Genomic DNA, 15,482 nt, shown 5'->3' with positions numbered 1-15,482 from the left:
AAAAAGCCCCACACTTCCTCCTCGCCAGCTCTTCCCTCCCCCGCCCCCATCCGCTCTTTCAGGCCGCCTCCCGCCACGCCTGCTCTCCTCTTTGCATCAAGACCCTGACCGCCCCTCTGCTCCCTTCAACCACAATTCTGGCACCCCTATTCCTCTTGCCCCTGCTACAGTACCTAAGCCCCTTTAATCCCCCTACATGCAGCCCCAAGCCTCGTTGCCCCACACACACCACCTTCCTCCTTGTTTCAGGGCCATGTCCACCCCACACAGCCGCCCCCCTACCCCCTCACGACCGCCTCAGCCCCTTTTGATCCCCATTCTAGCACTCCCAATCCCCTTTTTGCCCCAGCCCTCCTCCTTGCATCAGGGCAAATATCCCCCCCACAGACACCATCCCTCCTCAGCTGTACCCCCCCGCCCCTTTCCAGTCCCCTTTAATACTCCTCTCAGCAGCCCCCAGACTCCTTTGCCCCTCCCTCACCCCCCCACCCTCCCCGTCAATTCCTGCCCCTCACCACCACCTCAGTCCTCTTAAACCCGCCTCCCAGAAGCTCCAGACCTCTTTCTGCACCTTCCTCCTTGCCTCAGAGGCATGAGCGCTCCCCCCCGCCATCCCACCACTGCGTCAGCTCCCTTTAACCCCCATTCCAGCACCCCTAATCCCCTTTTTGTCCCCTTGCCCTCCTCCTTGCATCAGGGCCAATACCACACCACAGCCAGGCAATTGCTGCCCCCCTGTCCTCTGGGGCTGCCCCAGCCCCCTTTAGCCTTCCTCCCAGCAACCCCAAGACTTCCTTTGCCCCTACGCTTCTTCCTCCCCTCAGGGCCGTGATGGCCCCACAGCTGCCCCCCCACCCCTTAACTCCTGCCCCTCACCACCGCCTCAGTCCCCCTTAAACCCCCTCCCAGCAGCCTCAAGACCTCTTTCTGCACCTTCCTCCTCGCCTCAGGGCCCCGAGTGCCCCCCTGCCCCATCACCACTGCCTCTGCCCCCTTTAACCCACCCTCCTTCTCCCCTCCTCAGGGCAGTGAAGACCCCACAGCCCTTCTCCCCCCAACTGCTGCCCCTCTGCCCCTCACCACCACCTCAGCATCCTTTAACTTCCCTTCTAGCACCACCAGGCCTCTTTCTGCACCCACCTCATCACCTCAGGGTCCTGATAACCCCTGCCCTCTCACCTCTGCCTCCACATCCCAGCACCCCTATTCCTCTGTCATGCCCCCCCCCTCAGGGCGGTGAAGGCCCCACAGCACCTCCCTTCCAAATCCCCCCCAACTGCTGCTCCCCTGCCCCTCACCACCGCCTCAGTCGTCCCTGAACCCACTTCCCACCCCTCTTTTTGTCGTCCCCTCCCAACACCCGCACTCCTCTCCCTGCCCCCCCAGCACTTTCCCGCCCCGCCGCACCTCGGGGCAGGTAGCCCCGCCCCTTCGCAGAGAACCCGCTCTCATTGGTCAGTCGTCTGTCAATCACCCGCCGGTGCGCCCCGTGATTGGACAGCGCTCGGGCCGGGCTGCGTGGGTGTCGTGCCCCCCCTCCGCGGGTGCGCGCATGCGCGCGGGACAGGGCGGGGCTGGAGAGGAGGGGAGGGAGCTCCCACCATAGCAACCGCTTCCTTCTACCGGGCCGTGACGTTGGCAGCGTTTCCGCCCGGCTCGCGCCCTCGCCGCTTCCCTTCCCGCTGCCGGAGCCCGCGCCGCGCCCAGCACCCGACGGGAGCCGCACGCCGCCGCCATGGTGAGGCAGCCGGGCTCCATCCTTTCCCTCTTACCCCCTCTCTCCTACCACTCCTTCATCCCTGGGGAAAGCGGGGGGGGCGGGCGGGCGGTACCGCCGGCCGCGTCGCGCCCCTCTTTCCTTCTCGTTCCATCGGTTCTCTTTCTCCTTCCCTCCACCTGCTCCTTCCCGTTCGCCTTTGAACTTGTGGCGGCGGATCCGTTCTCTTCTCTTCCCCCACCCCCCCATCCCGCCATGAGACGGCGGAAGGTTGCTCTTCCCCCCCTCCCCCCCCGCCGAGGCGATGGAACTGTCCTCTCTCCTGTATCCCCCCTCGATGAGCAGATGGTACTTCCCGCGCCGTGCGCGGGCGCAAGGGGCGGGCGAGCCCATTTATCCGAGGAAGGGGGGATGAGGAGCGCGGCGGGAAGAGCGGGGGGGGGGGGTAGGGGGTGGGTTGGGGATGGTGCCGCCCAGCCCCGTGCCGCAGGGCGCGGCCTTGGCAGGGTCGGGGGAAGGCCTCATCCCCGCCACGCGTGGGCAGCATCCGGGCGGAACGGGCAAGGAGAGCGGGACTGAGCCCACCACGAGGGGCCGGGGGGCTCGGAAGGAAGCGCGGCCTCAGCCGCATCCGCCCCGCCGGGCGGGAGCCATCTTCCCCAAAGACGAGAGGGAAGCGAAGGGGGGTGGGGGGTGGGTCGGGCCTGGCCTAGAAAACGGCGGCGGCGGCTCCTCTTCGGCCGAGCGGGGCGGCTGAGGCAAGAACCCGGCCTTCTGCCGTCCTCGGGCCGCAGCCAGCAGCCCCAGCCGCAGACAAAAGCAGGAACGCAAAACCAGCGAGGAAGCTGACAACGACCACATTTTTTTGCAACAACCGTTCAGAGAAGCTAAAATCTTAAAGTATTTGTTGCAAGGGCTTGAGAGAGTTTCGTTTTTCTCTCTACCTGGGGAAGATAGTGCTGGAAGTGTTCTGGAATCATGGAATGGTTTGAGTTGGAAGAGACCTTAAAGCCTATCCGTTTCCAACCCCCGTGCCATGGGCGAGGACACCTCCCACTCCATCATGTTGCTCATAATCTAAGTTATAGCTGAGATAATGCTAGAAACGGGAAATATAGAAATATATTAAACATACACACCCATTTGGCCATTTTCTCTTGCTTTACAAAAAAATGCCAGGGAACCCCTTTCATAAATGAGGCAAAACAGTCCAAACAGCTGTTATGCTTCATAAGGGTTCATCTTTTCTTGCTTTGCCTATGCTAAAAGTTTGCATCCCTATTTAACACTGTCTACTGAGACTGACAAATTCACTTGCTCTGACAGTTTTAACTGATGGTTTTCATGGAATCATAGAATGATGTAGGTCGGAAGGGACCTTAAAGCCCATCCAGTTCCAACCCCTACCGTGGGCAGGGACACCTTCCACTCCATCAAGTTGATCAAAGCCTCATCCAACCTGGCCTTGAACACCTCCAGGGATGGGGCAGCCACAACTTCTCTGGGAAACCTATGCGAGTACCTCTCCACCTCACAGGAAAATATTTCTTCCTAAGATCTCACCTAACTATGCCCTCTTTCAGCTTAAAACTATTCCCTCTTAACCTATTCCTGAATTCCCTGGTCAAGAGTTCCTCAGCCTCTCGTTTTGTAGAATGGTTTGGGCTGGAAGGGACCTTAAAGATCGTCCAGTTCTCTTTTGCTTGAGTCATGCGCAAACGCTCACCCAGCAACATTTCTGTGTTTTGATGCATTTGCCTTTAATAGAGGACTTACATATTGAGGCCATCCCATGGTATTTACCATGAGTTTTTTGAGCATCTAGTAAATAAACTTCTGTTCTGTATAGACCTGGCAGACAGGATGTGGTGCTCCTCTCCCTGCTTCCTGTAACACCCTTGTTGAAGCATCTCTGCCTTGTCTGCAGCATGGAACAGAGCTAATGAGAGTTGCAGATGAAGCTGCTCAAAGTCTGGCGAGACTTGCAGCTCTTGTTTAAAATAGGCTTGTCTGAACAAGCTAGCTACCACCTCTGCAGTATGCAAACCTAGTTTAGAATGACTACTCAGTGTGTCAGGCTTCGTCTTGCTCCGGAACCAGAGAATTCCCCAGTCAGTCATAACTAGTATTTCTCATAGTGATCTCCTTTTGGGAAAAGGGACTGGGTTGGCTTTTTTTGAGATGCTTTCCAGTTGCTGGGAATGAACTTGCTTTTGGGCAAAAAGCGTGGGCCTTCTGGCAACGGAGAGGAATGCCAGCAGGAGGGCATCGTTTGGTATCTAAAGAGCATTGGATTTTCTGCTTTTGTGTCTCGCCACAAGGTTCAGTTTCTTTGCTGCTGGATTAAATGAGTCCATGGTCTTTGGAGGACCGTGCAAATTATTTTTCTTGCTTGTTAGTCGATGCTATTCCCAAATCTGTGTAATTACAAGGTACATATGCCTCATATACAAGATGACAGCCTCATGACAATTGGTAGCGTGGGTGTCTGGCATGTTCCTGCTCGCCTTGTCAGAGTATCGCTATCAAGAGGCTCCTGCTGGGAGTAAGGGCTGCCCTAAGTGATCTCATGCGGGAGAGCCTGCAGACAGCCAGAACTCGCATGTAAGGCTGTTCAGAGCTTTTTGCTCGCCTGACTATTCAGTATTCACAGTAGTGCCCCAGAAGGATACCTTCAGTAATGAGTATCTGGGATGCCCAAAGCAGGCCCTCAAAGCCTCTTTTTAAGGGTTGCCATAGATGCCTGGAGGGCCACCAGAAAATTCTTAAACACACTTCGGCTCATCATAGCTGATTTCTGTGCCGAATGTCTTTCTAGGAAGCTTTGCTTTCCTGCGAGAGTTCTGTTGCCTGCTCTCTTATACATGTTGCCTTAAAAACATGCATTTTGACACAGGAATGGGTACTACTCAAAACTTCTGCCCTGCTACTGGCTACCATGGTTCCTGTCTTTCAGCGGTGTTGCAGGGATTGCCTTTTGTGGGCATTGCTTGTTCTATCTACCTTGATAATTACATCAGGAGTGAACTTTGTGGTGGCTCGGAGGAGGTGATTTCCTAGTTTGCTGAAAACTGAGGTAATGACCTCCAGGAATTCAGGGGAGGCTTTTTTCTGCCCTTTTTTTATCTCATTGCTTTCTTACTCATCCCTCCTCATCTAGTCTATAACCTTTCTTATGACAGGGAAAAAAACTCCTGAAGGGAGTTTTGGTTCCCCTCCGCTAAAGAGGCCAAATAATGCAAAATAAAAAACCTCATTCAAGCAAGCAAGTCTGCTTACAAGTGATATGGAAATATCTCTGCGTTTCTTGCTGGTTTATGGTGTGCAAATAATGGCCTCTTGCACAACAGCAGTAAAAAGGCAGTTATGCTTCCTATCATGCTTCAGATCTGAATTGAAGCTTAGAACTTTCAGATGCATAGACTGCCTGGCATAAACAGACGTGGCTGGCTGGCTGGCTGTAAGTGGCAAAGGACATGGGCCTCTTGGGATTTGGGAGGTCACAGTGGTGCTGTTCTTCAGGGTGAAGTTAAACTATGCATCCCCTCCTTTCTTGTCCAGTAAAGTAGGGGTAGCAGTGTTAGATGAGTTTTTTGAGTGTTTAAATAACATATGAAAAGCAAAGTGGTATTTGAGATCGACTTTTAACCACCGATATTTTCGGTCAGGCTATCACCTTTTTAGGACCCTAGTGTGGCAAAATGTTCTCCCATTCTGGTAGCTGCAGGCAGGCTGTGTAACTCCCTTCTTGCTAAGTTCTCTCACTACTAACATGGCTCTACTTTCCATTCCAGGTCTTGGTGCTGAGGATGTCCCAGGGTGTTGCCTGCCAGTGTAAGGGACAGCTTTGCGGAGGCCAGTGTCCCAGAACAGTTGGGTGTTCATAGGTTTAACCAAAGAAATATTTGTCACAGAGATGTAGTGTGACACATTAGTGAGTCAGATGGAAAAGCCACGTGGTTACCCAGGCAGTTCTGGCAGCCGCAGGGGTTTGAAGGTGGCTAGAAGGGATAGTAGCCAGGCATAGGGTAAACAAGGTGTTCGCTGAAGAAACTGAACCATATGTGTGGCAGGAATGTAGCTAGCAAACATGGGAGCACAGCCTTTGCAGTTAAACCAGGCATACTTTAGTAAGTTCTTGGTGAAAAATTCGTGATGCTTTTCCAAGAAGCAAAGTTTCCAATTGAGTAGCTGTGGGTAGTCCCTGTTGGTGTATACAATGTGTGTGCGCGGGTTCCCAAGCAAAACAAGGCAAGAACTTGTTGTTGAGACATCATCTCTGTAGATAACATGTGCACAGGCACCGCTGTGGGGGCCTGTTCAGTTCTAATCATGGGAAAGAAAACTCACACTGTAAAAAATGCCAATACTTAAAACCAAATTTAGTCCTTCAAACTTCTCTCGAGGCAATCCAAGTCAGTAATTTAAAGTCTTCTTGACTGTCTTTCAGTTGAAGAGGGAACAAAGACTTCTCTTAAGTAAAGTATTTTAAACATGCAACAAAAATACTTGAGTTCACAGTGCTTCCTAACAAAAGAAAAGGCAAATTTCTGTGTGTCGAAGTTGCATTTCCATGCAGGCTTGCTACAAATCCGGTTTATCAGGTGTCTGTCATCTGTCTCACTCCTGAAATGGCTTACTGTATATGGTGATTTTCTTGAGAAAGCTTTGGATTATTCTTCTGTCTTCCCCTGTTTAGATTAAATTTCAGTTGTAGAGGACTTGCTGATGGAAGCCAAATGTTGGAAACCCTTAGCAGAGGCAGCCAGGGATGGCTCCTGCAGTTGGAAGCCTGCTAGACAGAAGCCTCTCTCTTTGCGTTGCCCTTTGTAGGGACAGCATTCTGCTCTTGTGAGACTTCTGCAGTGCTTTGCACTTAGGGCAGGAAGGATGGCTTTGTGTAGGGAATAAGAGCTGCTGTGTTACTGCAGCGCACGCTGACGAGGCATTTAATGCAACCATTACCTCATGTGCCTACAGCAGCCTATATGGAAATACAATGGGGATACTGGTGCAAGTGCTCCAGCATAATGTATGGGCCACAAGGCATGCTGCCTTTGCAGTGTTAGCATGGAAGTACTGGAGGAGAATTCATTTTTGCTTATTGCCTCAGAGAAAGTTACTTTGTCCATTCTTGCCTGAATGTCTCCCAGAATATGCTGTACTGGCATCAGTTGCAGTAATTAGGTGGCCTGCCTAATCGCTGCTGCCTTGTTTCAGCTGGGTTAACAGTCCCTGTGGTTCATGTCCTCAACGCATAGAAGCAGATTGGCTACTTGAATATAGACTTTTTTCTGCAGTTGTGTCCTGAGAACGGTTTTAAGCTGGTGTTGCCTATGTTGCTTTTGTCCACTGTCACAAAATGTCACTAGGTTGTGTCACCTACCATGTACTGCTCACCCTTACAGAGCTGGGAAACTGCTTTCTGAAAAAAGACCAGAACCAGGCAGGCTGTTGTAGCCCTGCAGCGTTCAAGCCAGAACACAGAAAATCATAATGTGCTGTATTCAATCCTCTGAGCAAAGCGATATTTGGGCCAAAGAGAGAAAATCCAGGCTAACAAATAAAATGTTTATTCTGTCATTACTGGCAGGGTGGAGGCTTCTCCCCAGCTATTCTTCTGGACAGATCAGCAGAGATGCAGTCTGTTGAGGGCACGTATTTATGAGTGTGGCATTTCTCCTTTTCCAGTGCTCTTAAGTCATTCTGTTGCTGCTCTACAGAGAATGGTTGCAAACACCCTACAACAAAAGCTGCCCAGGACTTGGGTTAATTTTTTCTTTTTAAGGATGCTTTTGAAGCCAGTTGTGGCTGGTCTTGGCCCAGGGTTGAACACTGAGTCATGCAGTTCCAAAAGGAGATCGTCTTTTGGGGGAACAGTTGCACCAGGAGTTTATGGGTTCATGTCAACCCATGCTGTGACACAGCTATAGGGTTTCCTCAGATGGAACAAATCTTCATTGTCCCTAGCAACGTAATGGCTGCTCATGTCAGCCTGTGTGACGAATCTAGGGGTTGTATAGCAGCTGTGGAAAGGAGCAGGCCTGGCTGGCTACTAACAGCGTTTTGCCTTGCGCATCTAGAAAAATCCAATTCTTAACTGTTGTCCCTTAAGCTTCTGGTCAGCCTCAGTTATCAGCTGCAGTTTAACAGTCAATTTTGAGTTTCCAGACTAAATACTCTCAACATTTTTGGAATCTGAACTGACTTGCCAGCAGTACTCAGTTTCTTTATAAGGAAACAACTTGTCTCCTGCCTTGGAGACATGTTTCTGGCTGTGCAGTAGGACAAACGTATGTTCCTGGCTGGCAAGTTTGCATATACCTGCAGCTCTGCTGCTGCTTCTGGCTCTCTGCTGAGCATTAACCTCTTCTTTGAAAGTTAGATTCTTCGCAACAGGAATTGGTGCAGGGGAATTAGTTGTGGTCTGAGAGCAAAGATCAAGAATTGACAAAAGTAGAGCTACGTAATGTGAACCACAGTTCTGAGATTCATTCCCATGCTAGTTCAGACTTTCTAAGCATTTTCTGCTTAGAATCTTGTGTTTTTCATGACCGAAATCTGAGTCTTAACACCTGTTGTCAGCTACTGAGGTGCCATTAGTTAGACAAATCTCAGGATAAAACCAGGTTGTGTTGAGTTTACTGTGGATTTGTTCTTAGTGACCGATGCAATAGGTATAGAGGCTGTACTGTTTGCCTTCTTAGGGCAACCTTGTGTTATTTAGAGTCTTCCCAGAGAGCTCTTGCCTGTACCAGCCAAAGGGATGGGAGGAGAAAGACCTTTATTCTTCATTAGTTCAGCCTCACTCTGACGAAGTGTAGTCTCTCTGCATGGAGGAGGTGACACAGGAATGAGTCACTTTGAGTCCATGTTTGCACTTTTGCTCAAATTTATCCTAGAATAGGCTTTCTCCACTTACATTCCTTGCCTTGTTGGAGATATGTAGAAGGGTGACTCCCTGCCAGGCAGTTGAAGCACAATCAGTTACTCCCTATTCTCCTCTCCCAAGGCAAGTGCAGAGATTCTGGATAGATTGCCCCAATACTCCCTTCTTGAGGGAGGTACCCTAAAGTGAACCCCTAAAGAGCACTGTTTTCCATGCACTGTCTCATATTCACTGCTGCATGAGATTGCCTTGGGTTTGTGTGACCAGCACCTGGGAGGTGTGGATGCCAGACTCTGTGGAAATAGGTTCTGCCAGCAGTGCTGCCTCTCCTCACTGGGTTGGCAAAGCTATGGCAGCCATTAGAAGTTACAGAAGGAGAGATGTTGATATGAAAAGGAGAATCTGGGCTTATCTGAGGTCCTCTGGGGTAGGCATTAGTCAGGGCTTCAAAAAAGCCACGCATTAAGGGGTTGTTCAGTCAGTAAACATCTCTCCAGAACAGCCTGTTTGAAAGCTAGCACTGGAGCAGTTCCCTCCTCACCACTGATCTCCCTGGGGTGGCAGCTGAACTGTGCTGTTTCTTTAGAACGTTTCCACTCTTACAGGGTGCGATGTCCTCCCCAAAATGAATCCATCAAGCACATGTTTTGGGTCTGAGCTTAAGGGAAAACAAAATGGAGAGCAACCTTTAGTCTTTTTCAGTTGGTCTGTCTCAACTGATGCTTTACCTGACTGTTCAGTACTGCTGACTGTGCTTCTAACAGTGGCGTGTGGTAGTTTACACAGAGGGAGGAGGGCGATTTCCCTTCCGAGATGTGAATTGCTGAACCTGAGGGTAATGTCATTTGAATTTTTAAGACCAAAAACCTATTGAAGGAAGAAGCAGATTTAGAAAGGAGTCTCACAGTTTACGCTGTATTCTGTGTTTTGAACAGATAGATGAGTGTTGAGCAGGCTTTGGTTCAGGAATGTCCTTCCAGGATGTCTACTGGCCAAGGATAGCTTCCAATATTTGCTGTTGCACAGCTGCTTTTAAGCTCTCCAGCCTTGCTGCACTCTGAGAACAAAACTCAGATACAAATGCTTCTACTCTGCCACCTCCTTTTTCTTCTCATCTCATTTCCAAAAAAGCAGCAGACTGAAAATGCAGTTCAGGCTCTCATTGCTCTTGTTAGGTCTTGTCCTCTTTATTCTGTGCAGCTGCCTTTAACAAAGGATGGGTAACGCTGCATCCACACCTCCTGTTAGAGCTGGCACAGGGGGGATGTCACTGAGGAACTAAATTTCCCATCAGACTTCAAGGCGGGGAAAATGAAGAGTTGAAAAGGCAGGCAGCAGGCTTTAAAAACTGGCAGAGGAACTGCTGGGAAGTAGACACTGTATCTGTTAGACTTCCATGTTCTCCCTTTAAAACACTGAATTCAAAACAGCTTCTGAAAGTTGTTTGTTCAGCTAAAAATTGTACCACTACAGTCCCAGTACCCCACTACAGCTCTCTTGATCTCTAAACCAAATCCATGTTACAACCATGGAATTTGGCTGTGTTTTACCTCTGTCCCTAAAGTTGCTTGCAGGCATGCTAGAAATGGCTGGGAAACTTTGAAATGAAGATCCTCATGGACTTAAATTGTCCAGCCAACCTGAAATGGGGCACAAAATTAAGCTGCAGTAATGCCAAAGGATTTACTGCAACTGAATCTCAGAGGACAGGAGGTGGACGTGTGTGTAAAACTACCCCAAAACAATGTTCCAGTATCAAGTAGGGTTGTGCCTTCTTCGGAATACTTTTGGTTTGTCTGCTGGCTGCGGGCAGCATTGAGACTCCAGATTCTTTACTAGGCCTGGAAAAAGAGGGCCTGCAGCCTTTTCTGATGAGACTCTCAGGCCACTGGTGACTATTCCCAGTACTGGTTGTCATCTAGCCTAGGGTTTAAGGCAGTATAGTAATGCAGTTGTGAAAATTTGTCATGGTAGCCCTAAAGGTATTTGGTTTTGTCTTTGCAGGCATCTGGAGTACAAGTTGCCGATGAGGTATGCCGTATCTTCTATGACATGAAAGTGCGGAAGTGCTCTACACCTGAGGAAATTAAGAAGAGGAAGAAGGCTGTCATCTTCTGCCTCAGTCCAGACAAAAAGTGCATTATCGTGGAAGAAGGCAAAGAGATTCTGGTGGGAGATGTTGGTGTGACGGTTACCGACCCTTTCAAGCACTTTGTGCAGATGCTTCCCGAGAAGGATTGCCGTTATGCCTTGTATGATGCAAGCTTTGAGACCAAGGAATCCAAAAAAGAAGAGCTGATGTTTTTCTTGTGGTAAGCCATCTTCCCAACTCACTCATTCCTAACATGCAGTCCAAGCGCTGTGGGTGAGGTCTCTGAGCATTTGTGTTGCCCAGACTGGCAAGATGGCAGAGGAGAGCCAGGAGAGATTCCACTTGTTCATAATTGGTTGGATACTGCTTCCGTCTATGCTGGATAATAAATGTCACTAATTGCACTCTTTTTTTTTTTTTTTTTTTTTGGTGTGTTCCACTAGGGCCCCAGAACAAGCACCTCTCAAAAGTAAGATGATCTATGCGAGCTCCAAGGATGCAATCAAAAAGAAGTTTCAAGGTACGTTATAGAGCTAACACCTAGCTGTGCCGTGCCCCTGGAGTGATTACACAGCAAGGCTTAACTGTTGGCTGATTGGTTTTAGAGGTTGGGTTTTTTTGAGATACAAGTGAGAGATGAGAACTTCACCAGTGAAATACCCTGTGACAGAGCTAAAGTAAGCTCTGGCTAAAACTGACACTGACTGAATTTGAGAGGCCCTGGGACTGTGCTAGGATGACAGCAGGCTTTGCAGTATGCAACACCATAGCCGTACTGTACAGAGCAGCACATCTGCACCATACAGGCTAGAAACCATTAGGTTATAACACAGAGCTGGATTTTGTGCAGAGCTGCCTCTGTGGCAGAGGACTTTCAGCTCTGTGTCTGCTGAAATGAACAGTCTCATAAACATACTGTCCTTTAGTAGTAATTAACAATTCACTTGATTTAGAAATGCAGTTGTGATTACACTGCTACTCTCTACACACTCGTTGGAGAAGCAAAAGTTCTGTTCAGCCTGTCAGGAGCCATTAATCAGGGAGTAAACACCTTGCTGCAGCATTCAGAAATTTCATGCTAAGTCAGTCATTCCAATGGCTCAGAGCCAGGTAACGCTGCAGCTTTCCCTTCAGTTCTGCGTGGGCCAAAATGTTGCCCTGTGCAAGAGTGACAGAATCATTGTGCAGCAGTGCCAGCCTCCACAGGACAACTCACCAGTGGAGTGGAACCACCCAGAGGGAGTTTTTTGTGCTGCACTTTTGGAAGTTGGAAAAAGAAATCCTGAAGAAAATCTGCTTTTCTCCACATAAGACAGGCTTGGGTCAGGCTCACTGCCCTCCGAAAAAGAAACCACTGTTGATACTTTAGCAAAGCCTTTCTGGTTTCTGATCTCAGGTTCTCACTCTGATTCTTTCACTCACCTCTCCAGAGCTGAGTCAGCTGTCTTAGTGTGCTTCCATGTCGCTCCCTTACCTGCCATATCCAAGGTGGCACTAGGAGTGAGAGGTTCGCTCTTAAGAGAGCCTGCAGTGAAAAGGCTGACAATCTGAGCATTGATCTAGTGAAAGCTTCCTCCCTGATCCTTTTACACTGATATTTGGTGTGTAGCCGGATGTCTCCCATGACAGATAGGGGAAAACCATCTGGATTCCTAAGCTATGGCAGAATTTATCTGTGTGAGTGACCAGATTGCTTCTTCTAACGCTACTACCAAGTATGTTATTTTAATTGATTTACTAGCATGTTAAAATAACTGCATTATTGAGTGTTTTGCCTCTTTTTTTAGGCATAAAGCATGAATGCCAAGCAAATGGGCCAGAGGACCTCAACCGAGCTTGCATTGCTGAGAAACTAGGAGGCTCCCTAGTCGTAGCTTTTGAAGGAAGTCCCGTGTAGATGTCATACAGTGCCACAACTCTACAAGCATTCCATGTTTTAATATATCAGTTATGTAAAGCAACTACTCTAGGCAAGGGTTTCACTAACTGTAGGGAAGCTGTCTTGTAGAATAAAGTAGATTTTGGAGATGTAGCTTGTATGTACAAATGACCCTAAATAAATCAAATCTAAGGATTTATCTTGGTGTATTAATATTTGCATTGGTTGTCCAGCCCAATTCTGTCCCTCATGGATTAACACTAAAGGTCTCCAAAAAATTTGGGTCCAATGCAGCAGTGTATCCTGGGGTGAAAGGTGGGGAAGTGAGAACAATCTGGTTCTTGTTCTTGCTTTTCTAAATTGTTGTAACATGTAAAATTCAGTTGTTTTGAGGCTACTGGCCACATTGCCAAACTGAAAAACTTTACCCCTGTAAAAACTCAAAAACTTTACCCCTGTAACTGTTTAATACGGAACTTCAAAACCTGTAGTTAAAGTTAGGCTACAAGCAACCAGTTGGCACCGAAACTGGGTTAAATTCTTAGTGCTTGCAGTTACAGAGCAGTACTAATAAAGGCTAATTATGAAGTTAAATAGAGAGCAAACACAATTTTTCTGGAGAATTAGTCCTAATCCACTCTCTTATAAACTCACGGTGCAGTAATAATATTTAAAGGTTCACTTGTTCTGTAGGTTCAATTTTCCTGTTATGAAGTGTCTTGAGTTCTCTTCCAGACCAAGTGATTCTATACAAATTGCTTTTCTGTTGATATATTTTCATTTAGAACTGCCTTAGTTTCTGTACTACACACTCACTAGTGGATCGGATGCTTCTGAGGCTTTTACAAAAGCAGATTCTTGTATTGGAGCTCTCCAGTTATGGGCAGAACAGTGAGAAGTAACCATGTCTTAAAACGTGGTATTCTCAGCTCTAGACTTTGGTCACTTGGTCCATTTGTCCGTAATTACTCTTGATTTAACTTAGTAGAACCAATCGGCCAGACTAATATGGCTTGATCTGGGCTTTTTGTCTGTTAGCTTCTTTAATTCTGTAGAAATGCATGGAAATATCACCTACTAGAAAGTTTGACCTGAAATGCCTTTTGTATGGGGGGTAGAGAACATTCCTGTGCCAGCTACAGAGATCTTAAAAGCTTCCATGTTTCACCAGTGGTTGATTAAAGCTGTTTCCTTTGTGTAATGTGTACATGGGAGTTGCATAGAGTTTTCCTGTATGTCTGTAGAGAAAAAGAAAAAGAAAAAACAAAACCCTTAGCCTCCAGTGCGTTACTGTGATCTGTTCTGTGTGTGCCAAATTCAAAGAGCCTAAATAAATGGGGTTTCCTTCCCCTGGGTCAGTGACTGATTCCTCTCCAGCCTCTGGATTAGCCCTCTGCAGCCGGGCTGGCGCTGCTGGCTGGTGCTGGGCACTCAAGGTGCTGGTACACCTTCCACTGCCCATGGGTGAAAAAGGATGGGGGGAACAGGCTTGAAGGAGGAGCTGGTAGAGGCAGAGGGAGTTTGGGGGGGAAAGTAGGTTCATCTGTTGGCCATGTGGTGCCCTCCTTGGCCCTGCACCCACATGTGCTATGCAGGCCGCTGCAGGCTCTACCTCCATAACTGAACCCGGTCTCTTCATTTTAGGCATCGGACCCAATGGGTTCCATGGGTTGGGGAGCTTCTTGGGAAACATCATATTTGCAGTCTGAGCAGAAGCCCAGTGTGTCAGTTTGTCGCTTTCCCTGTCAGAACTGAGGGAGCTTTCTCTGAGGAAGCCTAGGCAGTCACAGAGTGGCCCTTCCTCCACCAGCTCTTGCCAGATGTGCAGGGACAGAAAGCTGTTCTGTCCCTGCAGCTCTGGCAGAGCTGTGTGCTGCACTGGTTTATCTCCGGAGCCAGGGAAATAATGGTCCATTACCTAACACAGCATGTGCCCTCTCTGGCCACACTGCGTAGTTAAAACCTTTAATTAAAGGCAGGCATTGACTGCTTGCTCTAACTTGGCACCCGCATGGGTCACAGGGTTGGGAGCACAAGGTTTTCCAAGAGACCCACTGGAGCGAAGCTTTCAGATTTTGGGAAAAGCAAACCAGCCTGGTTTCTGCTGGTGCCTTGGACCTGTGTTTTAATCAGCTCAGAGCTCGCCCAAGTGGGTAATCATCCCCATAAACAGCTCCTCCTTGCCTGGATGTCTGCAGTACTGGTCTCTGTCCAAAGTCCAGGTTGAGATAAGGAAACTGGAGTGACAACAGTGGGAGTGGTGGTGCCTGGCAAACAAAGGGAACTCCCAGCCAAAATCCAGCTGATAACAAGTGCCTCCCGACTGCAGGCATTTTCTAAGAGATATCTTGCCCAGGTGCAGGTGACACCATGGTAGACGTCTACCTGCGATTGCCTTTGTTGGTTAGAAGATGGAGCAGGAGACTCTGCAAAGCTGAAAGGATGTCAGACTTGGAAGGTAGGAGACCATTTCCCACAATGTGAAAGCCCTCAGATCAGGGACTGGGGTACGAAGTGCCTTAGTCCCAGAACTTCAAGGGATGAGAGGTCTGAGGTGGCACTCTGGACATTGGTGTGGTCTCGCAGCTTAAGCTGTTCTAAGAGGCTTTGGCTGCTTTTACGACCCTTGCAGCAATTCCCTAGGTTTTATACTGGCAGAGTACTCCAGGCAGTAATTCCTAGCCTTCAGAGCTATAAGACTTCAGGGTTGTCTATGCCATGGAGTTAGTGGGCCAGACGTCACCACCTACCAAGGTTGTCCTGTGGTTGAAGGGGTTGAAAAGCATAGGAAGATGCTTCCTCTTCTGACTGTTTCAAATCCTTTCAGTTAACTTTTTTCCTAACTCACCCAGACCTGAAAAGGCAAGGCAGGCAGGAAGAGGTAACATGAGAAATGGTTCCTGTA

General features: G+C 48.7%; 1 protein-coding gene across 1 annotated transcript; it reads left to right on the top strand.

The window, feature by feature from the left end:
* The first annotated feature begins 1,578 nt into the window (after positions 1–1,578).
* On the top strand, positions 1,579–13,923 carry DSTN (destrin, actin depolymerizing factor). Its single transcript, XM_054063415.1, has 4 exons — positions 1,579–1,738; positions 10,611–10,918; positions 11,142–11,218; positions 12,486–13,923. The coding sequence occupies exons 1-4, from the start codon at positions 1,736–1,738 to the stop codon at positions 12,593–12,595; spliced, it is 498 nt and encodes a 165-aa protein (XP_053919390.1). The 5' UTR covers positions 1,579–1,735; the 3' UTR covers positions 12,596–13,923.
* Positions 13,924–15,482: the final 1,559 nt, after the last annotated feature.

This window comes from Cuculus canorus, chromosome 3, assembly GCF_017976375.1.
Source record: "Cuculus canorus isolate bCucCan1 chromosome 3, bCucCan1.pri, whole genome shotgun sequence".
Classification (NCBI taxonomy): Eukaryota; Metazoa; Chordata; class Aves; order Cuculiformes; family Cuculidae; genus Cuculus; species Cuculus canorus.
Note: the sequence above shows the minus strand (reverse complement) of the source record. Positions and strands in the feature narration are given on the sequence as shown.

Bases quoted from the DNA above. Each gene is read 5' to 3' on its own strand.
- DSTN (XM_054063415.1), top strand. The intron at 10,919-11,141 runs GTAAGCCATCTT...GTGTTCCACTAG, and splicing joins GAGCTGATGTTTTTCTTGTG to GGCCCCAGAACAAGCACCTC. The intron at 11,219-12,485 runs GTACGTTATAGA...CTCTTTTTTTAG, and splicing joins AATCAAAAAGAAGTTTCAAG to GCATAAAGCATGAATGCCAA.